This window comes from Macaca thibetana, chromosome 4, assembly GCF_024542745.1.
Source record: "Macaca thibetana thibetana isolate TM-01 chromosome 4, ASM2454274v1, whole genome shotgun sequence".
In the NCBI taxonomy this organism is placed as follows: Eukaryota; Metazoa; Chordata; class Mammalia; order Primates; family Cercopithecidae; genus Macaca; species Macaca thibetana.
Window position 1 is genome coordinate 137,468,459 of NC_065581.1, and position 25,581 is coordinate 137,494,039.

At 34.3% G+C, this 25,581-nt stretch overlaps 1 protein-coding gene across 7 annotated transcripts in view; it reads left to right on the forward strand.

Annotated features, from left to right (window-relative positions):
• The window catches only part of THEMIS (thymocyte selection associated), a 235,876-nt gene that overhangs the window by 68,628 nt on the left and 141,667 nt on the right, over positions 1–25,581 (forward strand). For 5 of the 7 annotated variants that reach the window (XR_007725113.1, XM_050788311.1, XM_050788310.1 and 2 more), the window contains one exon: positions 23,171–23,629. The exons of the other annotated variants lie outside the window; for them this stretch is intronic. Coding sequence is in view for 4 of the 5 variants with exons in the window: in XM_050788311.1 (XP_050644268.1) it covers positions 23,171–23,629 (459 nt within the window). In the remaining variant the exon portion in view is untranslated. The remainder of the gene's footprint in view (positions 1–23,170; positions 23,630–25,581) is intronic. 7 annotated transcript variants of the gene reach the window in all.

The following is a 25,581-nucleotide window of genomic DNA, read 5'->3' on the forward strand; positions in this document are numbered from 1 at the left end:
CTCCTTCAAAATGGTGTTAGCTATTCTGTGGCTTTTGCATCTCCATATAAATTAGAGAATTAGTTAATATCCACAAAATAATTTGCTGGGATTTTTATTGAGATAGTATTTAATCTATAGATCTAGTTTGGAATAACTGACATCTTGACAATGTTGAGTCTTTCTATGGATGAACATAAAATATCTCTTCATTATTTCAGTTTTCGATGTTTCTCATCAGAATGTTACAGTCTTCCTCATGTTGAACTTGTACATATTTTACTAGATTTATATCTAAGTATTTTATTGGGGGGGATGATAATGTAAATGGTATTGTTGTTTTTTTCTTTTTTGAGACAGAGCCTCGCTCTGTTGCCCAGGCTGGAATGCAGTGCTGCAATCTCGTTCACTGCAACCTCCACCTCCTGGGTTCAAGTAATTCTCCTGCCTCAGCCTCCTGAGTAGCTGGGACTACCAGTGCCTGCCACCACAACCAACTAATTTTTGTATGTTTAGTAAAGATGAGGTTTCACCATGTTGGCCAGGCTGATCTCGAACTCCTGACTTCGTGATCCACCCGCCTTGGCCTCCCAAAGTGCTGGGATTATAGGCGTGAATCATGATGCCCGGCAGTATTGCATTTTAAATTTCAAATTTTCTTCTTTATTGCTGGCATATAGGAAAATGACTTTTGTATCAAACTTATGTCTTGTAAACTTGCTTTACTTTATCATTTATTCCAAGTGTAACTTTGCTATAATTACTTATTACTTCTAGGAGGCTTTTTATGATTTTTTTCAGATTTTCTACATAGACAATCATTTTACCTGTGAACAAAGACAATTTTATTTTATCCTTTCCAATCAATATCCCTTTTATTTCCTTTTCTTGTCTTATTCCATTTGTTAGGACTTCTAGTACAATATTAAAAAGGAGTGGTAAGAGGTGCCATGCTAGCTTTGTTCCTGATCTTAGCTGAAAAGTTCTAACTTCTCAACATGAAGTAAGATGTCAACTATATGATTTTTTTAAAAGATGTTATTTATCAAATTGAGGAAACTTTTATTTCTAATTTACTGAGAGGTTTTTTTAAAATCATGAATGGATGTTGAATTTTGTCAAATAATTTTTGTGCATATATTGATATGATCGGGTGATTATTTTTTTCTTTTGCCTGTTGATGTGATGAATTACATTAATTAATTTTTGAATGTTAAGCCATCCTTACACAAATATGGATAAAACCCACTTAACTGTGGTGTATAATTTTTTCTATGTATCCTTGGCTTTGATTTGATACTACTTGGTTGAGAGTTTTTCCATTTATGTTAATGAGAGATGTTTTCTTATAACACATGTGCCTGGTTTTGGTATTAGAATAATGCTGGCCTCATAGAATGAGTTAGGGGCTATTCCCTCTGTTAATATTTTCCAGAAGACATTGTAAAAATGTGTGTAATTTCTTCCCTAAATATTTGTTAGAATTTACCAGTGAATCCATATAGGCCTGGTGTGTTTTGTTGTGGGAGGTTATTAATTATTAATTCAATTTATTTAATAGGAATAGTCCTATTCAAATTGTGTATTTCTTCTTGTGTGAGTTTTAGCAGATTGTATCTTTTGAGGAGTTGGCTTATTTCATACAGGTTATCAAACTTGCGGGCATAGAGTTGCCCCTGGTATTCCTTTATTATCCTTTTAATGTCCATTGGATTTGTAATGATGCCCCCTTTCATTTTTGATTTAAAAATTTGTGTCTACGCTCCTTTTAGCTTTGTTAGCCTGGCAAGAAGCACATCTATTTTATTGATCTTTTCAAATAAACAGCTTGAAGTTTTGTCGATTTTCTTTGTTGGTTCGCTGCTTTCAGTTGCATTATTACTGCTCTAATTTTTATTTTTATTTTTTCTGCTTACTTAGGATGTAATTTGCTCTTGTTTTTCAAGTTTCTTAAGGTGGAAGTTTAGATTATTGATTTTTACATATTTTTTTTCTTTTCTAGTATATACATTTGATGCTATAGATTTCCCTCTAAGCACAGCCTTCTCTGTTTTCCACACATTTTGATGTTATATTTTTATTCTCAGCGAGTTTAAAACATTTTAAACATTTCTCTTGAGATTTTGTCTTTAATCAATGGTTTATTGAGAAGTATGTTGTTTAAAATTTCCAACTATAAATGTGTTTTATGGCTTAGAATGTGGTCTATCTTGGTGAATATCCAGGTGAGCCTGAGAAGAAAGTGTAATCTGGTGTGGTTGGTTGGATGATGTCATCTATAGATGTCCATTATATCCAGTTCATTGGTGTTTCTGTTGAGTTCAACTGTACCCTTAGTTTTTCTGCCTGCTGGATCTTTTCATGTCTATAACGGGATGTTAAAGTCTCCAGTTACAATAGTGGATTCACGTATTTCTCTTTACTGTTCTCTAAGTTTTTGTTCTATTGACAGATGTGTTGTGCCCATAAACATAGATTTGTAATTGTTATTTATGCAATTTTAAATCAGGTAGGACAAAAGATTTTCAAACAAGACTATGTATTTAAACTGTCTTTTATATTTACCTCTGTAGTTATCTTTATTAATACTCTTTATTTCTTCATATGGAAGAGAGTTCTGTCTTGTGTCCTTTTATTTCAGCCTGAATGATTTGCTTTACTATTTCTTGTAGGGAAGGTTTGACAGTGTCACACTTTCTCAGTTTTTATTTATCTAGAAATTTCTTAATTTCTCCTTAAGTTTTAGAGGACAATTTTCTTGAATAGAGAATTCTTGGTTGATAGGCCTTTTCTTTCAGCATTCTAAATATCTCATCCTACTGCTTTTGGCCTCCATAGTTTCTGAGTAAAAAATAGCTTTTAATCTTATTGAGGATATCTTGTACATGATGAATGGTTTCTATTTTGCTATATTCAAAGTTTTTCATTTGCATTTGATTTTTGTTTTCCTTTTTTTAAAATTTAATTTTTTTTTTTTAAGTTCTGGTATACATGTGCGGGACATGTAGGTTTGTTACATAGGTAAACATGTTCCATGGCAGTTTGCTGCATCTATCAACCCATCACCTAGGTATTAAGCCCAACATGCATTAGCTATTTATCCTGATGTTTTTCCTCCGCCAATACCCCCAATACCCCCAAAAGGCCCCAGTGTGTGTTGCAGCCCTCTCTGTGTCCATGTGGTCTCATTGCTCGGTTCCCACTTATAAGCGAGAACATCTGGTGTTTGGTTTTCTGTTCCTGTGTTAGTTTGTTAAGGATAATGGCTTCCAGCTCTATCTATGACCCTGCAAAGTGATCTTGTTATTTTTTATGACTGCATAGTATTCCATGGTATGTATGTACCACATTTTCTTTATTCAGTCTATCATTGGTGGGCATTTGGGTTGATTCCAAGGCTGTCTTTGATTTTCAGCCATTTGATCATCATGTGGTCTAGGCATGAATCTCTGGGTTTAGTCTACTTGAAGTATATTAAGTTTCTTGAACATGTAGATTGTTTTTCATCAAATTTTGAAAATTTTTGTCATTAGTTTTTTTATATATTCTTTCTATACCTCTCTCTCTCTCCTCTCGCCTTTTAGGAATCCTATTATTCATATATTCTTATGCTTTATGGTGATCTATAGGTCTTTGAGACTCTGTTCTTTTCTTTATACTTTTTTCCTCTGCCTCTGAAGGTATAATCTCAATTGAATTTTCTTCACATTTGATTTAGATTAACTATTTGGTAAGACATAATTCTCATACTTTTGTTCTAGTTATGTAGATGTGATTTTCTTTAGTTCTTTGCATATATTTAAAATAGCTAATTTAAGTTTTTTTTTCTCTAGTAAGTCTGATATCTGGGCTTCCTTAGAGATGGTTTATGTTAATATTATTATTATTATTATTATTATTATTATTTCCATAGATTTTGGGGTACAAGTAGTTTTTGATAACATGGAGAAGTTCTTTAGTGGTGACTTCTGAGATTTTAGTGCATCCATCAACAAAGCAGTGAATACTGTACCCAATATGTAGTCTTTTAATCCTTCACCCCCTCCCAACCTTCCCTGCTAAGTCTCCAAAGTTCATTTATCACTCTTATGCCTTTGTGTCCTTGTGGCTTAGCTCCTACTTATAAGTGAGAACATATGATATTTGGTTTTTCATTCCTGAGTTATTGCAGTTAGACTAATTGCATCCAACTCCATCCAAGTTGCTGCAAAAGACATTATTTCATTTCTTTTTAAGGATGAGTAGTATTCCATGGTGGGTATATACTACATTTTTAAATCCACTGTTGGTTGATGGACAGTTAGGTCAGTTCCATATCTTTGCAATTGTGAATTGTGCTGTTATAAGCATGTGTATGCATGTGTCTTTTTCATATAATGACTTTCTTCCTTTGAGTAGATACGCAGTAATGGAATTGCCGGATTGTTCTACTTTTAGTTCTTTAAGGAATCTCCATACTATTATCCACAGTGATTGTACTAATTTACATTCTCACCAGCATTGTAAAAGTGTTCCCTTTTCACTAGATTTATGCCAAAATCTATCATTTATTTATTTTTTTATTTTTTAATTATGACCTTTCTTTCAGGAGTAAGGTGGTATTTCATTGTGGTTTTAATTTGCATTTCCTTGATTATTAGTTACGTTGGGCATTTTTCATATGTTTGTTGTTCATATGTGTATGGTCTTTTGAGAAATGTCTATTCATGTCATTTGCCTACTTTTTGGTGGGGTTATTAGTTTACTTCTTGCTTATTTGTTTGAGTTCCTTGTAGATTCTAGATATTAGTCCTTGGTTGGATGCATACTTTGCAAATATTTTCTCCCACTCTGGGGGTTGTCTGTTTACTCTGCTGCTTATTTCTTTTGCTGTGTGGAAGTTCTTCAGTTTAATTTGGTCCCATTTATTTATTTTTGTGGCATTTTCTTTTGGTGTCTTAGTCATGAATTCTTTGCCTAAGCTCATGTCCAGAAGAATTTTTCTGATGTTATCTTCTAGAATTTTTATGGTTCCAGGTCTTAGATTTAAATCTTTGATCCATCTTGAGTTGATTTTTGTATAATGTGAGAAATGGGGATCCAGTTTCATTCTCATACATATGGATTGCCAGTATTTCCAGCACCATTTATTGAATAGGGTGTCCTTTCCCTAACTTATGTTTTTGTATGCTTTGTTGATGATCACCTGACTGTGAGTGGCTTTATTTTTGGATTCTGTATTCTGTTCCATTGGTCTATGTGCATATTTTCATACAAGTACCATGTTGTTTTGGTGACTATAGTCTTGTAGTATAATTTGAAATTGAGTAATGTGATGCCTCCATATTTGTTATTTTGCGTTAGTATTGCTTTGGCTATGTGGGCTCTTTTTGGGTTCCATATTAATTTTAGGATTGCTTTTTCTAGTTCTGTGAAGAACGATACTAGTATTTTGTTGGGAATTGCATTGAATCTGTAGATTCCTTTGGGCAGTTTGGTCATTTTCACAATATTGACTCTTCCCATCTGTGAACATGGGCTGTGTTTCCATTTGTTTGTGTTATCTATGATTTCTTTTAACAGTGTGTTTTAGTTTTCCTTGTACAGTTCTTTCACCTCCTTGGTTAAAATGTAAGGTTGGTTTTTGTTTTGGTTTTGGTTTCTTTTGCAGCCATTGTAAAGGGATTGAGCTCTTGGTTTGATTCTCAGCTTGGTCATTGATGGTATAAAGCAGTGCTACTGACTTGTATACATTGATTTTGTAACCTGAGACTTTGCGAAATTTGTTTATCAGATCTAGGAGCTTTTTGGATGAGTCTTTAGGTTTTTCTGGATGTGCAATCATATCATTGGCAAATAGCAACAGTTTGCCTTCCTCTTTTCCGATTTGGATGCCCTTTATTTCTTTCTCTTGTCTAATTGTTCTGGCTAGGGCTTCCAATACTATGTTAAAGAGAAGTGGTGAAAGTTGGCAACCTTGTCTTGTTCCAGTTCTCAGTGGGAGTACTTTCAACTTTTCCCCATTCAGTGTGATGTTGGCTGTGAGTTTGTCATATATAGCTTTTATTATATTCAGTTAAGTCCCTTCTATGCCTATTTTATTGAGGGTTTTTATCATAAATGGATGCGAATTTTATCAAATGCTTTTTCCACATCTATTGATACGATTATGTGATTTACGTTTTTAATTCTGTCTATGTGATGTGTCACATTTGTTTACTTTTGTATGTTAAACTATCTCTGTATCCCTGGGATGAAACCCACATGATAATGATGTATTATCTTTTTGATATGCTATTAGATTTGGTTAGCTAATATTTAGTTGAGAATTTTTGCATCTATATTCAGGGATTTTTATCTGTAGCTTTTTTTTTTTTGTTATGGTCTTTCCTGGTTTTGGTGTTGGGGTGATACTGATTTCATAGAATGCTTAGGGAGGATTCCATCTTTCTCTATTTTTTGGAGTAGTTTCAGTAGGATCGGTTGTAATTCTTCTTGGAACATCTGGTAGAATTCAGCTGTGAATCTCTCTGGCCCTGGACTTTTTTGGGTTGGCAATTTTTTAATTACAGGTTCAATCTCACTGCTTGTTATTGATCTGCTCAGGGTTTCTATTTCTTTGTGATTTAATCTAAGAGGATTGTATATTTCCAGGTATTTATCCAATTCCTCTGGACTTTTCTAGTTCGTGCATGTAAAGGTGTTCATAGTAGCTTTGAATGATCTTTTGTATTTATGTGGTATCGGTTGTAATATCTCCAATTTCATTTCTAATTGAGCTTATTTAAATCTTCTCTCTTCTTTTCTTGGTGAATCTTGCTCTGCAGGGACAGCTTCTATTGATTACTTGCCCTCCCCCACTGTGTACAGGTCATACTTTCTTGTTCCTTTGCATTCTCATAATTTTTGTTTGAAACTGGATATTTTAAATGATATAATGTGGCAATTGTATAATCAAATTGTTTCCTTTTCCCAGGACTTGCTTCTATTAGTAGTTGTTTGTTTAGTGAATTTTCTTAACTAAATCTGTAAAGTCTGCATTCTCCATCATGTGTGGCCACAGAAGTCCCTGCTTAGTTAGCTTAGTGGACAACTGATGTCTGAACAGAGATTAACTTACACAATTGAAACAATGTTTTCAGTATGTGTGGAAGGACTCTGTTGTTCATTTGGGACCATTCTGTCAGCATTCAGTCAGGCAATTGAAAATTCTAGCTTAGCCTTGAATTTGGGCTCAGGAAGAGCTGCAGTCAGCCAGAATTGATAGGTAAGGGCTTGCGTGGGTCTTTCTTGAGTATGCAAACAGTCCTGGGCATGTGTTTAAAATTACTGATGTGACTTCTTAGGAGTATGTTGGAAATTTTCAATGTCCTTATGGGCATCTCATTTCCCAGATATTCTTTTTAAGCTTTTGGGTTAGCCTATTATTTTTTTCCCCACCAGTGCAGGTAGCCACAAAAGTTAAACAATTTTCTTTTATTATTTTTGGCAACTGCTCTGAGGAAAAGCCTTTCCCCAATAATGAGTTCAAACTGAGATCAAAGAGACAACAATGCAAGTATGATCTTCCAGAGAGCCACCAGATATGTCGAATAATAACAATTCTCTGGGATTGAGCTTTGAAGATACTTCAGCCTCTTACTGTTTTCTCCTGTCACTGTCAGGATGATGATTTTTTCATGATTATAGGTTGTTAGTTTTCAAGGTTACTGTGGCCCTGAGTGTGGGGGAGGAGAGAATGAGAATACAAGTTAAAGTGCCACAAACTTTGCTGTTCTTACCAAGATTCAGCCATTTTTCTTCAATAAATGTTTCCCAGATTGCTCCAATTCTTGGGTTAGTTTTTAGAGTTTTGAAAAAGATTGACCTGCTCTTCTGTATTAAAGTACATAAACTCATATATCCTCAATTTTATGATAATTTAAAAGTATTGAAGATGAAAATACTTTGGCAAGAGTGCACAGAATTACTTCTTTGTAAAAAAAGAAAATCTACTGAGGAAAGATACCCAGCCTTTGACCAATAAACATAGCTTTGTAGATGCAGTTTCAGCAAATGAAAGCTCAAGAAAAAGTCAAGAAGGTAAAGGTTTTCAGAGTTTGACAAGCACACTTTCAGGGGACAAACTGGAGCCTTTTTTTTTTTTTTTAACTAAAATGCGAATGGGGAACTACACTCCAAATATATACACCACTGGTTGCATCCTATATTAATATTTTATTTCCATATGTCTCTTTTGTCACCTCAAAAATGTTCAAATATTTTAAAAGAAATAATAAGCAATCATTTCAGTAATGAACGAAACAAAACATACTGCTTTAGAATCACAACTTGTTCTTTTAGAAAACAGCCCTTCTAGCTGTTCATTTTATGAGCTAGAAAACATGCCAATCTGGCCAAACACAACAAAAATATATCCTATTCGGTAGTTAATTGCATTACCTGCATAGATTGGTAAATCATGTCATGTGTGGTTTACAGTGAAGTTCCAAATTTCTGGATTACCTCCTGGAAAGACTTGTCCCCCTTTCAGAGTGTTATGAAGCATGAATAATACATGTATTCTCTTAGTCATGAGAAATAGCCTGAGAGTGTTTCAATACTATTTTTATGATGAACACGGATTTTTTTTTTTCCCCCAAAGAGCAAGTTCACTTTGTCTCTAAATGATTTGGTCAAGGAAGACTGTAGTTGCATCTATAAAACCACCCTTAAAATTACAAGGCCAGATAAAGACATTTTTCTGTTTTAATATTTAGACCACACTCTATGAATTTTGTTGCTGTGTAGGAATTTTGTTTCAGGAGGTAGCAGACATGAAGAAATACTTGAGATGGAACATCCTCTACTACCCTTTATCCTATCCTGTCCATAACACACACTCAAATGAAGATATAAATGATGTGCCAGACATTGTTCTTAATACTTTTACATATAAAACTTTTCTAAACACTTTTATGTATATATAAATACTAATTGAATTCAGACTTTACAGATGAGAAAACAGAATCACCAAGTAATTTGCCCAAAATCACATAGCAAGTGGTTATGCTGAGTCTGCCCTAGCACTGTCTAATAAAAATATAATATGAACCTCATATGTGATTTTAAATGTTCAATATCCACATTTACTACTTATATATATGTTCATAATAAGTTGTGTCTAAATTCAGAAACTTAAAACAATGAACGTTTATTATCTCACATAATTTATGAGGGTGAGGAATCGGGAGTGCTTTAGATGCTATAGTTCTGCCTCAGGGGCTTTCATGAAGTTGTAGTGAAGCTGTAGGCAGGAAATGGAGTCTCTGAAAACTTGACTGTGATTTGGAGATCCATTTCCAAGTTCATTCACATGACTGTTCTGGGAGGCTTCAGTTTTTACCACATGGTCCTCTCCATACGGTTCTCACTGACTTAGTGTTCTAAGAGTGAGAGCAAGCCCAAGACTGAAACCAGTCTTCTATGGCCTAATCTCACAAGTGACATACCATCACTTCTACTATACTCTTTTGATCAGACAGTTCAATGCTAGTACAGCCTGAACAAGGGTGTGACTACCAGGAGGGAGAAATAACTGGGTACCATCTTGGAGGCTACCTAGCACAGATATCTTTAAAAGTTAAAAAAGAAAGGTGACATTAAATTTAATATGTTTTATTTAAAAATGTGTATCTAGGATATTATAGTTTCAACAACTTATTCATATAAAATTATTGAGATATTTTATATTCTTTTCATGCTAACCCTTTAAAATCTAATATATATTTTCCACTTATAGTACATCTCAATTTAGACTGTCCTAATTCAAGTAGCCACATTTCAAATGCTCAGCACAATGGCTACGTTAACGGTACTCTATTGGAAATAACAGATCTGAACAGTATGTATAGGTCCAGGTTTGTGTTCTGAAGCACTTCTTGCTTAATCATAGAAAAAAAAAGGTGATATTTTTGTCAATCAACATCAATGCCATAATAAGGAATTTTTCTACTGTATATAGTAGCATTGTAATGTTAAAAAGATTTGAACTAATATCACTCCTCGAACAAGAGGAAACAGAAATTTTTAGATGAATGTTAGAAAATTTACTAAATTCACTAAGTATAAAATTTCTTTCATATGTTTCATGGATTTAAACCATGTATTTAAAACAAGCTTTGGGCCGTGCTTCCTACTTAAATTAATTTCTACCAGATACAAGGATTTTATCTATCAAGTTGTCAAGAAACTCTTAAGCAGCCAGGCAGCTACTAGACTAATACCACTCTTCCACGAATTGCACCACTTAGGAGACAGTGAGCCCGAGGTGCACAGCAGGCAGCATAAGCTTCATGTCTCAGAGGTTGACTTTGACCCCCAAGACCCCCAAGGTGACACAGGGGATTGCTGAACATGTAATTGGGGAACCCTGAACTTACAAGCCCCAAACATAAAAGGGGTTGCTGGCAAACTACCAACCTTTGCCCTCCATGAAAAATTATATTTATTACCCTGGAATGTAAAATAATTCCTTTGAGGCGAGGAGAAAGACTTTACTATCCTAGAATGTCTCTGGGGAGGGAGACAGTCTCTTTCATTTTTATACTAGTTGAAAAGAAGCCTGCTCCTCTAGCTCCCAAGGCGTATAGAAATGCCACGGAGAATTCTCTTCCAACATGACTATATCCCTTAAGCCGTAAGACTTAAAAAAAATCACCTTTATTATACATGTGAAAAATTCAGAAAAGTATTCAAATAACTTATGACAGAAATTGAATTAATAGAATTGTTTCTGTAAGAAATTAATTAAGGATAAATGGCTAAAATTTATAAAGTCTGTTCCTTATGCCCAGGTAATATGTAATATATTAACATTGTTAATTGTAACACATTAACAATGACCATTGTTTCATTTGGAGAATTATATACTGCATTAACAGAAAATATGTATTACATTCAATCATCATTCATTGTATTTTCATCTACTATTGAAATGATCAATCTTTCATCCTTAACTATTTTATGACTGTAGCTGATTTTTTTATTTGACTAAAACACAAGTTTCAAAGGACCTGATAGGAAAATTATTATGCAAAAAAATATACATTTGCTAGCTTTAAATAACCTTTCAATCTTCTGTTTTTTAGGGACTTTTGTTAAAAGAAGCAGGGAATGTAAGTCAGAAGTTGCTACTGTTTTTCCATCTGGATGTTATGATAAAACATGACTCAGAGCAGCTCTAAATAAAGCTCCCTGCCTTTTAGATAATTCACTATCCAAGGAATCAGGGGCTGTTTTTCCAAATTTTCTGGGTCAAGTTCCCTTAAGGTACCTATTTCCCACTGTGCTCATTTAAGCAAAGTAAACTCAGCTGTGTCTACCTTACAACATCTTTTCCTTGACAAAAAGGGGTATTTTGTATAAACTATGCAAGAAAATGAATTAATCAGTGTGCAAAAGAAATTCAGGTTTTTAAAGTAATTTTAAGATCTGTTTTTTGGCCTAATATTTTTTATCTTGCTTTTTAGTACATGATCAGATTATTTCTCTGCATCCTTGGTCTTTGGATAACTACCATATATATTAGCCAAAAGACAAACAGATTTTGCAGTTCTAGGTTAAAATTATTGTGTTACTCACCTATGTGCATTTTAATATCAGATCAGAATTCTGTCAGAAAGATCATTTTAAAGGAGACTGTTCCACAGCTGGTGCTGTTCTATAAGTTTTCCTTGTATTAATGTTTTATATCCATCTTCTAAAATCTATCTCATCTCTCCTGGTCCTTACCATCCCTCTTTCTTACAGGCACAATTCTAAAAGCTTTTTATGATGTTACCGTAACAGTACCAGCAGGGAAGGACTCTCATGAGAGGAACCAGATTGCCCTTAAACAATTGGATCTTCTGTTTCTTGCATCTTAACTGAACATTGGTAGAGCACATTTCTATAACTATACACAGTCATATTTTGGGTATTTAGAGTTTCTGCCATTGGAATGTAAGCAGAGTTTCCCTATACTTCCTGACCCCCAACACACCATGCATGGCAGCCTCCCCCACAACCAACACGCAACACTAGAGTGGTACACTTGTTGCAAGTGTGAACCTTCATTGACACATCAAAGTTTTATATTTGGGTTCACTTTTGGTGGTGTACATTCGATGGGTTTTGATAAACGTAGAATGACACGTATCTACTTTGATAGAACCCACCCTAAAAATCCTTTGTGCTTTGCCTACTCATTCCTCTCTCTTCTCGAACCCCTGGTAACTACTGATGCTTTTCTTGTCTCCATATTTTGCCTTTTTCAGAGCATCATATAGTTGGAATCATATAGTATGTAGCCTTTAAAGATTGACTTCTTTCACTTACTAATGTGTATTTAAGGTTCTTACATGGCTTTTCATGATGTAATAAGTCATTTCTTTTTAGCGTCAAGTAATATTTCATTGTCTGGATATGCCACAGTTTATCCATTCACCTACTGAAGGACATCGTGATTACTTCCAGGCTTTGGCAATTATGAATAAGGCTGCTATAAACATTCATGTGCAGGATTTTGTGTGAAGATAAAGAACCCAAGTTCTAAAGCTATAAGATGTATTTGTTTTTCTGTTTTACGAGTAACACGTGCATCTTGTAGACAATTAGAAAATGGGAGAAAATGCAGGGAAGTATATAAAACTCACTATAATATCATCACCAGAGTCATCCAGCATTAATGTTAGATACATTTATTTCTGTTGTTTTCCAGTGCATTGTACACGTGCATACATATAGACACATGTTTTAATATAATGGGGAAAAGAATCTTATTCTGAGGACTTGCCTGTGTCATTAAATATTCTTCAAAGCATAATTTTTATTTTCTAGATAGTAGTCCCTCATATGCATATTCTGTAATTTATTCAATCCATCCTGAACATGGCTGTTTATACAATTTGTACTGTGATGAACAGCCTTTTAAACTAAAATTTTGTCTGCATTTCTGACTATTACAATAATCTTATATACATAGAAGGAAAAATGCTTTTAAAGATCTGATACATATTGTCAATCACATTTCATAAAGGCTCTGCTAATTTGCATTCCAACCAGGAACTTTTGAGAGGGCCAATCTAACTGCTTTTTTGAGGGTGTGACTTAATTGTTTGTGTTTCCCATCTCATTTTTTTGAGTTAATAGCATTATAACAATTTCCACATAACAACATTCACCTGTTTAAAATATACAATTCAATGGCCTTTAGTATCCCTGTCTCCATTTTTTTGGAAACATGAAATTTTAAATCTTCAGCATCCTTGAAAATGACAGGGCCTGAAAGACCTAGCAGAGGGTCACACTGTCAACGATGCCCTGTAGTCAGGTAGGGGAACCAAGATGTGCAGTGCTTAGGTGAGTGATGAAAGGGAAGAGTTGTTCTTATAAAGGTGTTTGTTTTGACCTATGTAACTTCTTTCTAGAATTGTAAGTAAATATGGCCAGAAATGAATGAATTTAAAAACTTTTAGAAATGAGTTGTTAATTGGTTGGGCATAGTGGCTCATGCCTGTAATCCCAGCTCTTTGAAAGGCTTAGGTGGGAGGATGGCATGAACCCAGGAGTTTGAGGCTGCAGTGATCTATGACTCCACCACTACACTCCAGCCTGGGTGAAAGCAAGACTCTCCCTCAAACAAATTGAAAATTTAAAAGAAGAGGTGATAATAATTATTTGCAAATAGTAACATTACCCAGGAAAACAGAGTATCAAATGAGACAAAATATTGAAACTTGGTAAGATGACATGATGAACAAATATGTAAAACAACTGTAGGTACGTAAAGGAATATATTCTTCCTTATAAGAATACATATAGTTATAATTTTCCATTTATAAGCACTTAGAATATATAGGGGTAACATATTTTATAACTTTAAGTCATTTATTTATTTAAAAAGTATTATGCAAGTTTATTTATTAAAAATAAACAGACTTATGTGCTTGAATCAGAAAACTGAATATTATAAATATATCAATTGCATGTGAATTAATTTATATTCAACATATTGCAGAATAAACTTTCCATATTATAATCATCATTATTATTATGTTGCCTCTTGAGAGAGTAATTGTAAAAATCACTTGGGAGAATAAACAAGTGAAGATATTCAAGCAAATATTTTAAAAATAAGATAATGAGGGAGTACTTGTCCTGCCAACATTAATGCCTGATACAAAGTTAAAATAAATGGTACTATATGTTGGTTAAGAAAATCAAAAACCGCATTAATAAATTACTTTAACAACAGTTGTACTAGTAGTTATAGAAGTGTCATAGCAATGTTTTTAATTTGACTCCAGTGCCATGCACTTAAGCATTTGTTTATAGCCCAGAAACAGACTTTAATGTAGAGTATTATTTTCTGTTTGATAAAGTTTTTACCACACAGTTGGGTTTAAAGGAAGAATTATTTAGTACATTGTTCTGGTACAGTTAATAATGTAACAAACAGTAGATCAAATTGGATCATCAACATTATACCAGACAGCAAAAGAAATTTGAAATAGATAAAAACATTAAATTTTGAGGAAAACTATCTTATGTCTATATTTGAAACAACTTTCAAGTTGCAAATATAAAACCATAAAGTAACAATATATTTGAATACATAAAATGAAATTTTCTGTCGTAAAGGAAGAAATGTTTAATAGCGAAGGAAAATAACTCAATTTTTAAGACTAAATGTCACTAAAATGAAAAACAAAAATCAATAAAAATTCTGGTAGAACACTAATAGGAAAATGGACAAAGCTTAGAAGAAATTCAAATGGTTTATAATTATGTAGAAATCAGTTTGTACTAACACAATAACAACTTTTCCACCTATATAGCTAGCTAAGCTTTTGCAATAATGAAGTTGGGAAAAATATTATCAAAGGATCATTCTTAAACCTAACTGAGGAGTGTATCCTTCCTGAAAATAAATTTGATAATAGATTGAGTAGCTTCTTTGAAAATACATGTAATATATTTTGAATTCCATCTACATCTTAAGCATGTACAGAAATAATGATTAATGACACAGGTACACTTAGTCTTGGTTCTGCCATCCTGGAACCAGTACTCTGCTGAGAAAAGAGCCTTTATAATGTCTAAAGCTTTAACTCAGTGCTTCAACTTGTCAGAATTAACTTCAAAGAAATAATGATTTTAGAATTATTTGTAATAGTAAAACAATAGAATCAACTTATATGCCCAACAGTGAGGAATCGGGTAAATTATGATACATTCCTTACAACATATTCATCTATTAACAACTATATTTGTGAAAAATACTCTAAAGCATGGGGTTTATTTGGGGTTCAGTATTAAATGAGACAAGTAAGATTCAAATGAAGTGTCTATAGTAAAGTTTTTGACATTGTTTAAAACATTTTTATCTCTCTCTCTCTATATATATCAAGTTAAAAAGGTCAGAATTTTAAAAGCAGCTGTTTCAGTCCAGTGAGAATGAGTGATTTTAATTTTATTTTAAATTTGTTAATTTTTTTTCAGAATATATGTAAATATATGCACACATATATACACATACTACACACACATACACACAGAGAAACACAAACACACAAATAAAAATTTAGGCTGGGTTCCTTGGTGTCTTTCAGGGCTTTGATTTAACAATTTTCTCATTTATAAAGTAGGGAAAACATTAATAATATTTACCTCACAAAATTCTTCAGAGGATCAAATAAATTAAATGAGGAGATTAGCTTACTACAGACCATGACACATAACACAATAACAGTGTTAACACTGTTTTTCTCATTATTATAATATTTTAAAAATTTGGAGGAGCTCCTCTTTTCATGAGCCTCAGCATGGGTAGGCCTTGAATTTTCTCATTGCAGCTCTATTCTCCTTATTAGGAAGTAACTTCCTTCTGGCATTTTGCAGTAGTTGGTCTATTATTCTTAGTTTTTGATGATGTGGTAAGTTTTCATCATTTTCTATCATTTTTGGTGTCTTTTTGTGTATACTTTATATTGGAAGGTCAGGGACGGCCGTGTCCAGGGCTGCTAGACAGCCAGCATTTAAACCCCTCTTAATCAAACACAAACTTTGGAAAACCCCCATTTGTTTATCTTCAGTGTCTAAAGTGATCAACAATAGCAGCTCCAAACGCTGTGATTTTTCCTGGAAGCGACTGTCTGGGCCGATCTCTGAATAGTTTTGGGGCAGTTCCATAGGAGTTACCCGCACGAGATCCCCCAGTGCTCTGAAGAAATTCATCTCAGAGCTATTCAGGAGTTCCTGCGGACCAGGTACCAGGTCAAAGCTTCCAGAGAGGACTGTCAGGGGCCAGTGAGCTCCTTTCCAAGTCAAATCCACTGGGATAGTGGTGGGTTAGCCAGTTCAGGAGCCCACCGCCGATTTTAGGCGTGATTTTCAAATTCATGCTATTGAAATTAGTTTTTATTGCCTAGTAATATGGAACCAAAATAATGTGCTTAGAGAGAAAATGTTCCTTCTTATTATGCTGGTGAATTTAGAATAACAAAAATTCAGTTTTCTTTATTGTGCAAATCAAAATCTATTTAAATCCTAAGCCCTGATGTTCATTTAATACTTATGGTTACATCGGGAAATTATACCTTTTCCTAATTTGAATTTAATGTAAACTGATTTTTAATTGTTTTGTATAACCATGGGTAACAGATTTTTTGAACACTGCATGGTAAAAATCAGCAAATATGTCAGACAAAGCACAATGTTACAAGGAAACACCACAGCATATGTTGACAGTTATAGAAGAATTGCTGCTGTTTTCACCCTTCACACCAGAATAATTTTTTCAATATTTACCTCCCATGTGTAGAGAGAGAAACATATGGGGCTTTACATAATCATGAGCATAAACAGGTGGCTACTTAGGTACATTTAATTTGCAGGCAACATCAATACTGAACAACACAATCAGCTCCACATGGCTCCCAAACTCTTTCTACTAACATTCCATTAACAAAATTAAGATCATTAAAATAGAGGGAGGGTATAGTACTCCCTTAGTTGGCTTCAGCTACCTTTCAGAGTCATGGATAAAACACATTTTCAAAAATGCCTTGGCATTTTGCTGTTTCCTTTGTTCAAGGGAACTTCAGTAACTGTGTATAATGTATACTTTGTGAATAACAACAAGCAGCATAATATTTGCATTTAAAATGTGCTTACATCTTTTATTCTCCCTATAATCTGCTCATTATGGGCATAAATTTATGATGGTTAAATCCTAAGTAATTTATCAAAGCATGGGGTCAGACAAGCTCCTCAAAGCAACCTGGAAATATTTCTCCAAAGGCAGTCCACCTAAAGTGGTCACCTGAAGCTCATTTCCATATTCAAACATGCTGGTGAAATCTGTGAAAATTATCATTGCTGGAAATTTTTGCTCAATCTGTGCCAGATGCTGAGCTGTAGATTCCATATATTTTGTTATCTCGATTTTGATCCAGACTAGAATATCTCATTTGTCCTCGTTGGCGTTGAACTTCCATAGGTACTAATTTTTCTGACCTTATAACCATCCTACAATGGCTTAGAATCCAAGAGTAAAGGCAAATGAGGAGATTTAATAAACACTGTGTTTTTAATCATTTGGTGCTTACTAGGTGTTAAGTACTATCTAATCATGTTACCTGTATTAGCTTATTTAATCACCACAATGACCTTATGTGGTAAGTGATAGAATTTTTCTCATTTTATGAAAAAGGAAATTGTAGCCATGAGACTTTGAATTCTAAAATTTACACATGAAGGAAGGGACTGAGGCCAGAATTAAAACCCAGGCTAATAGGAATTGGAAAGCCATAATCTTAACCACCCCACTCTAGTTATGTTCCTTTATCCTGAAAGTTCTACACTGCCCAAAAGCACCTAGGGCCAGGAATCCTGAAAATTCGACTACCTAAAATCACCTAGGGCTAGAAACAGCAAATATGTGGTATTCTGAAAATCTTCTTAACAATGCTTTGTGAGAGGTTTGGGGGTGCCTAAAGTCTGTGGAGTTTCTTTCTAGCCCTCATACCTCTATGTGTCTTCTCAAAACCCGAGGAGCAGTGCTCTGCAGAACTAATGAGCATCCAGGGAGCTGTGTTGCCAGCAAGGTTATGAAAATAACAATTTCTCACATTCTCTCTCCTCATCCTAGGTCTATTACTCTCTCTGCCTGGGAGAGAGGAAGTTTTAACATGAACAAGTGTGTGCATGATGTGTGGCACATTTATTAATAAGCTATGATTATAATAAAGCTTTAGGCCTAGATATCAGATTATATCATTTGATCTTAAGAGCTAACATTATTAATGTGTTATTTGTTAAGCATCCCAAATGTGTTAGGTTTTGCAGTCATTCCTTTCAAGGAGTTTAAATGTTACTAGGAAAATTTGTTTGTTTTCCCCATGCAATGGTTGAACCAAAGAGGTAAAAATGAATTGAAAGATTTTACGATATATTCTTTTACCTCTGCAGGTAAAATAAATCTGAAAACCTATTAATAGCTATTGCAGATAGTTTCAATTCAATTATTATCATTATTACTATTCTTATTTTGAGATGGAGTCTCACTCTGTTGCCCAGGCTGGAGTGCAGTGACATGATCTCAGCTCACAGCAACCTTTGTCTCCTAGGTTCAAGCAATTCTCCTGCCTCAGCCTCCCTAGCAGCTGGGACTACAGGCATGCACCACAACACCCAGGAATTTTTTTTTTTTTTTTTTTTTTTTTGGTATTTTTAGTGGAGACGGGGTTTCACCATGTTGGCCACGCTGGCCTTGAACTCTTGACCTGAAATTATTTGCCCCCCTTGGTCTCCCAAAGTGCTGGGATTACAGGTGAGACCCACCACGCCTGGCCCCAAATCAGTTATTAATGTAAAGACATGTGAACATAAGCATTCTATAGTTTCACTTAGTTTCCCTCAACATTTTAAGAAACTTCATCACCATGTTTGACATATGTTCTGCCCTCCCAAATACTCAGTTAAGTTACTGTGTATCATTTCTTTATCACAAACTTTGACTTCCCCCACACTGCTTATTTCTGTTCTTGAAGACTCTTCTATGAAAACGGTTGGAGTCACTCATTAGCTGATGATGTTCAATGATCTATAATTGACACCAAAATCTGGAGACTCTTCTCAGTTCAGACATTGTTATTTTATATTCCAATACTTTGAGGGTTTTGAACGTTTTGCTTTGATGGATTTGTGGAATATACCGACCTGAACATCCTTGTTATTATATATTTGTCATATATAATTCTCATTTCACATGTTTCTGTGGCTTTTCTATCATTGTGTTACATTCCCAAGACAATTTTTAGGTTGGTATATTCTACAAATGTATCTTTTTCAAGATTATCCCAAATCCAGTGTTTCCATTAGAAGTTCTAGCTCAAGTATCTCTATTCCTCTTTAGATTGAAATGGTGTGCATGAAATAACCCATCAAAGCCTTCACAGTAGGACGAGGAGATCATTATTGTTCTTCTCACACTGTGGCATCTGGGGAAGGCTGATCCATGTAAAGAGAGGGCTGGCTGGTAAGACCTATAAACATGTACTTCTCATGAGCAATGTCCTTGTAAGTCATACATGCAACAGGGAGGCAAGCCTGGCTTGTGGCAGGATGCAAAACTTGGATGTCAAAGTTCAGATTGAGATTCCAGAGCTATGGCTACCAGTTGTAAAAATTGCAACTATTTTCATATCCCCCTATAGTAATAATATTTCTTTCATTGTCCTCAAAAGATTATTGTAAGGATAAATGATGCATATGAAAAAGTTTTCAAACTTGTAAATTTCTAAACAAATTTCAATTGTTGTAATTACTGTTAATAACACCTGCAAATCATTAAGAATGGGTTAAAAATATAAACTCCCTCAAAACCTAAGATTCAAGGAAAAGACTTGAAAGACTACCTTCATTTATTAATTAATTTTTAACCGCTCAATCTATTGCATTTCCTATGATTCTGTTAGTTAAGTGACATGTTTTTTAAGAGCAATGTCTCCTAATTCAAAAATAACAATAAAATTCCTTTTAAGAACTAACAGGCCAGGTGCAGTGGCTCACACCTGTAATCCCAGCACTTTGGGAGGCTGAGGTGGGCAGATTACCTGAGGTCAGGAGTTCAAGACCAGCCTGGCCAACATGGCTAAACCCTGTCTCTATTAAAAATACAAAAATTAACTGGGTAAGGTGGTGCACACCTGTAATCCCAACTACTTGGGAGGCTGAGGCAGAAGAATCGCTTGAACCTGGGAGGTGGAGGTTGCAGTGAGCTGAGATCGTGCCATTGCACTCTAGCCTGGGAGACAGAGCAAGACTCCATCTCAAAAAAAAAAAAAAAAAGAGAGAGATTTGACAATCCAAGGTGGAAATAGACATCTATTTTCATCTGTTAACTTGTTTTATAAAGGTTGCATGTTGGCTTATTTTAATAACTTGATTACTTAACTCTTAGAATGTGTCTTGTCTTTATTTGGAAGAATAACAAAGCATATTTTTCCCAGTATAAAACTATTGTACACTTTGAGAAAAAAAATGAAAAAAAATGGGTCACATTTAGATCTAATAAGTCCCAATGGTGCTTTTTATTTAACTTTCTTCATTGTGAAACCGAAGTTCCAATATGGCATCATATTAAGACAACAACAACAACATGCCCTAGTTTTATGGCTTTCAATGGCTGTTATTAAAAAGAATTACTTGGATTGGCTGCAATAGTATATGAAGAGATAAGTTAATCAAATATTTTTCCTATATTGTGCCACTTTAATATGCTAAACTGTGTACTTCATCATCTTTTAAGGAAAAGCACACAGATTCACAGACACATTTTTCTTGCAATAGAAACATCCAGCAAGACAGCTCTGAATAGCGTGATTAACTGAAATAATGGTGGCCCTTAGGGTTTTAGTCTTTTCCTACTTCATAATATTTTAGGTGTGTTATTACCTTAGGTGAGCTCTATTCCCCAAGAAAGATGACGCCAAATTAATTCTCTGTGACTTATGTCATCGATACAGCTAGGATAAAAATAAAACTATGTGTCTCTATCCTTTATGAGATTTTAGGTAAGTATTTTTTTAAAACTTATTTCACAATAACTGCTGAATTTTCTATACCCTGATAATGATTGTGGACTCTTAGAAATAAATCTTCACACACAGACAAATGAGATTAAACACACTCAGGCACAGACACACACACAAATTCATTTACTGTGGTGAATTCAAGAACACTATTTTATTGAATTCTCCCTGATACAAGATGTAATAAAATGAGAAATTCCTTCAAAGTAAATGTGTCTTTCCCTTACTTCAGTCAAGCATACCATGCAGTGAATGAACACTGTTCCATTTCTAAGTTTTTAGGATAGGTTGCATTTGCTCCTTGCTCATTCCTGCCAAGATTCCATCAGTCACAGTTTTTCAGGAAGTTTATGTCTAAAAATCACCAAAATCCCTTTTGTTTGTATGAGTAAAAACGACTTCAAAAATAACGGATTAAAATAATCTTTGAACAGTAACCAAATATATACAAAAATGATACTATAATCTGGCTAAAAATGATTTGAGATATAGATGAATTTCATTGGAATACACTTGTTGATGAAATAATAAAAGATTTTTTGAAGCTATATAATTTTACTAAGTTTTTAAAAATATACTATCTTAGAGCATGCTAGTATACAATATTCTTAATTACTTTTGGTTAAGAAAGCAATTAACTAATTTCTGCTTTGTTCTCATTTTCTCTGGAATTTATTAAAATCTATTCAATAAATGCATTTCTGAAAGTGATACAAAGCAGATGTGCCCATAAAATAAAAATAAAATAAATCAAATGGAACCACTTAGACATACATTATACAAAAAGCTGTATCTTAAGCAGTAAAATTTTATTGTAGTAGTTGGTTATTCTGATAGAGATAACATTTTAAATATTGAAATTGGTGAAATAGATATCAATGAAATAGTGAAAATAGTGCAATTTTCTAATGGAAAAATTAGAGAAGTAATGAGAGAAAATGAGAAGAACAATTGAAATATAGTCAAGAGCAGTCAGTCCAGAACAACTACAGAGCCTCGTGTTTTCAAGGAGGGTTCTGTGATGTAGTATGTTGTGATTTATTAATGTGTGTTTTCTACAAGGGTTTTATAATCAAAGAAATTTGGGAAATTCTGCATCTCATATTCTTCTCTTGAGAGTCACAGTGTATTTAAAGTTTCTAAGAAGTCTTACATTATTCGGACCTGTGCAGATACTTTTCATTGTGGTAAAATACACATAACATGAACTTTACCATTTTAAAGTGTACAGTTTAGTGGCTTTAAGTACATTTGGAATATTGTGCAACCATCACTGCTATCTATCTAGTCCAAGCTATATAGCTTTATTTTATTTTATTTTATTTTATTTTATTTTATTTTTTGAGAGACAGAGTCTCACTCTGTTGCCTAGGCTGGAGTGCAGTGGAGTGATCGTGGCTCCCTACAACCTCTACCTCCCGAGCTCAACCAATCCTCTCACCTCAGCATCCCAAGTAACTGGGACTAAAGGTGCATGCCACTATGCCCAGCTAATTTTTGTATTTTTTGTAGAGATGGGGATTTGCCATGTTGCCGAGGTTGGTCTCAAACTCCTGGCCTCAAGTGATCCTCTCACCTCAGCCTCCCAAAGTGCTGGGATTACAGGCCCAGATATATAGTTTTTAAATCATTAATATGACTACAAATCCATCCCTTTGGGAATATCTTTTAATTTTAGTGTGTCTAGAGCATATATTCATAAAAAAGCTGACCAAATCCAATCTTCTCATTTTAAAAATAAAAAAATTAAAATATGACTGAGAAGTAAGATGTCTTGCTTGAGATCACAAAGTAGTTGGAACAGAGCCAGTGTCATCCAGATTTCCCATTTCCAAGAATAGGGTCTTTTCTATTTCAAGGTATTTTCCCCTTATCTCCATTTGTATTGTCTGGTCTAATGATCTAGTGATCTAAAAGCAATACTTCATAATTTTACCTAGAAGAACTCTGGATAAAAACAAGCATCTTTTATCTTTAAAAAGGTATCACTTTAAAAATGTACACACTATTTGTGTTATAACTCTCTCATTGCGATTTTCTTGTGAGAATTTTCATTGTAAGAAGTCTCTTTTTAATTCACATAATTCTGTTCTTAGGTCTTTTTAAGATCATGGCTGATAAAACTCCGTACCTTACTATGGAAGAAATCACAAGGACCATTCATATTGGACCAAGTAGACTAGGGCATCCTTGCTTCTATCATCAGAAGGATATAAAACTAGAGAACTTCATCATAGAGCAGGGTGAGCAAATCATGCTCAACTCAGTTGAAGAGATTGATGGAGAAATAATGGTGAGCTGTACAGTAGTAAGGAATCATCAAAATCACTCATTTAATTTGCCTTTGTCACAAGAAGGAAAATTCTACGAATGTGAAGATGAACGTATTTATACTTTAAAGGAGATTGTTGAATGGAAGATTCCTAAGAACAGAACAAGAACTGTAAAACTTACAGATTTTTCAAATAAGTGGGACTCAACGAATCCGTTTCCTAAAGACTTTTATGGTACCCTGATTCTCAAGCCTGTTTATGAAATTCAAGGTGTGATGAAATGTGAGTATCCACTGAGAAAGGTGTTCTATGAGCATGAACATTGTGGAGTTTGGGAAAGAAAGGTTTTAAAGGCTGAAAAATGAGAGTCTGTCTTTATTTCAACTATTAAGCTTCTGAGAGTTAGATTCCTCATCGACCAATAAGCAAACCATATATCCATTCCAAGGATCAAATTGAATAATGAATATACAAGTATATTGTAAATTGTACGGTACTATTCACATGTGAGGTGCTATAACTATCAGGAACAGACAGATCAAACTACTAATTTATTTTTGTTACTGCCAGTTAAATATGACTAGAAAAGAGCTACTTTTAAAAGATAGAACATATTTAGTGAGAATGAGGCTTTCTTGTATGGAGGTGGTCAACAAAAGAGTAAATATGGAAAGTTTCCTTAATGCATCTCTTACTTCTATTTTTCTGACAGTCTTTTTTTTTTTGTTCCATCCATCCATTATTGACTATAAACCTCTACTATCCCAGAGCTTCTCTGTCTTAAGGGAAAATGATATGATAAATTAATTCTCATATAGGCATGGTGGTTTTTTTTTTTTTTTTTTTTTTTGGTGACGGAGTCTCGCTTTGTTGCCAGGCTGGAGTGCAGTGATTCTCCTGCCTCAGCCTCCCAAGTACCTGGGACTACAGGTGCCCGCCACCACGTTCAGCTAATTTTTTTGTATTTTTAGTAGAGATAGGGTTTCACCATGTTAACCAGGATGGTCTCAATCTCTTGACCTTGTGATTGACCCACCTCAGCCTCCCAAAGTGCTGGGATTACAGGTGTGAGCCACCACGCCCGGCCCAGCGTGTTTTAATATGCAATCTTCATAGAATTATTTGCATTTTGAAATAGGAATATCTGGAGAGAGCATTGTTACTTCAAAGGTGTTAATACCTTGAGTTTTCAGGATTATGACACATGAGTAGGATGGATAATAAAGAGTTCTGAACTTGGAGTCCTAGATTCTAATTCTGGGTCAGTAACTTAATAGGTGTTGGTTTTCAGTGCACCATTTAGACTCCCTGTTTATGCAAAGAAAATGGTGATACTCTTTTGCCTACCTTTTAAAGTAGTGTTGAGAGAGAAATTAAGGTTTTATTAAGGTACTATTATACTATACACTTGAGAACAAAAAACAGTATGTAAAAACATTTGTTCAAAATGTCCTCCTTAGGTATCTTTTAAAAAATATATTTTTCTCTGGACTCATTAATACTATTGGCCACATACAATTATTGAAAAATCAATATGAATCTTTTGGCAAGTATTAGAATTGTTCCTAAATTCTGTCACAAACAAATATTTAATCAGAAATTAATCAATTCAAGTTGAACTGAAGGTATAGGCAAGGAATTCCACTTAATGAATGCTAAAAATGAGTATTTTTAGTATTACAAAAAATTGAGGCAACGGCAAATTGTAGACCCCACATTAATGTTCTGTTAGCGATCCCTAAATGTTCAGTTGAGATGAGTAATTGAGATTTCTTTGATTTTTATCAATAACAGTGTTTTCCCATTTTAAAATGTGTTACTTTCTAAAACTATTGGCATCTCCTGCCTATTGCATAGTTACAAATGAGGGTAAACCTATAACCTAAGCAGCACATCGATAAAGTGATTACAACATTTATTAAATTAGGAAGCAAGAAAGCCTACTCTGCAGAAATGGCATTTAAATGAAGGCTCAAAAGATGCATAGGAGGTAACCAGGCAAAGAAGAAGAGGACAAGGTTGGAGAATTCCAACCTTGTCATTAAGTGGACAAGCAGTGGTATGGGGGCAGCAGATGAGAAAGGGATGGGAGCACTAGTGTAGCTGGTGTGAGAAAAAAACGGAGAGGGCAGGTTGAAACAAATATGAACACATGCAATGGGGAGTGGAATCAATCATGGAGGGTCTTGAAGTATATACTAAGAGGCTAAAATGTGTCATAAGGGCAAATCAGT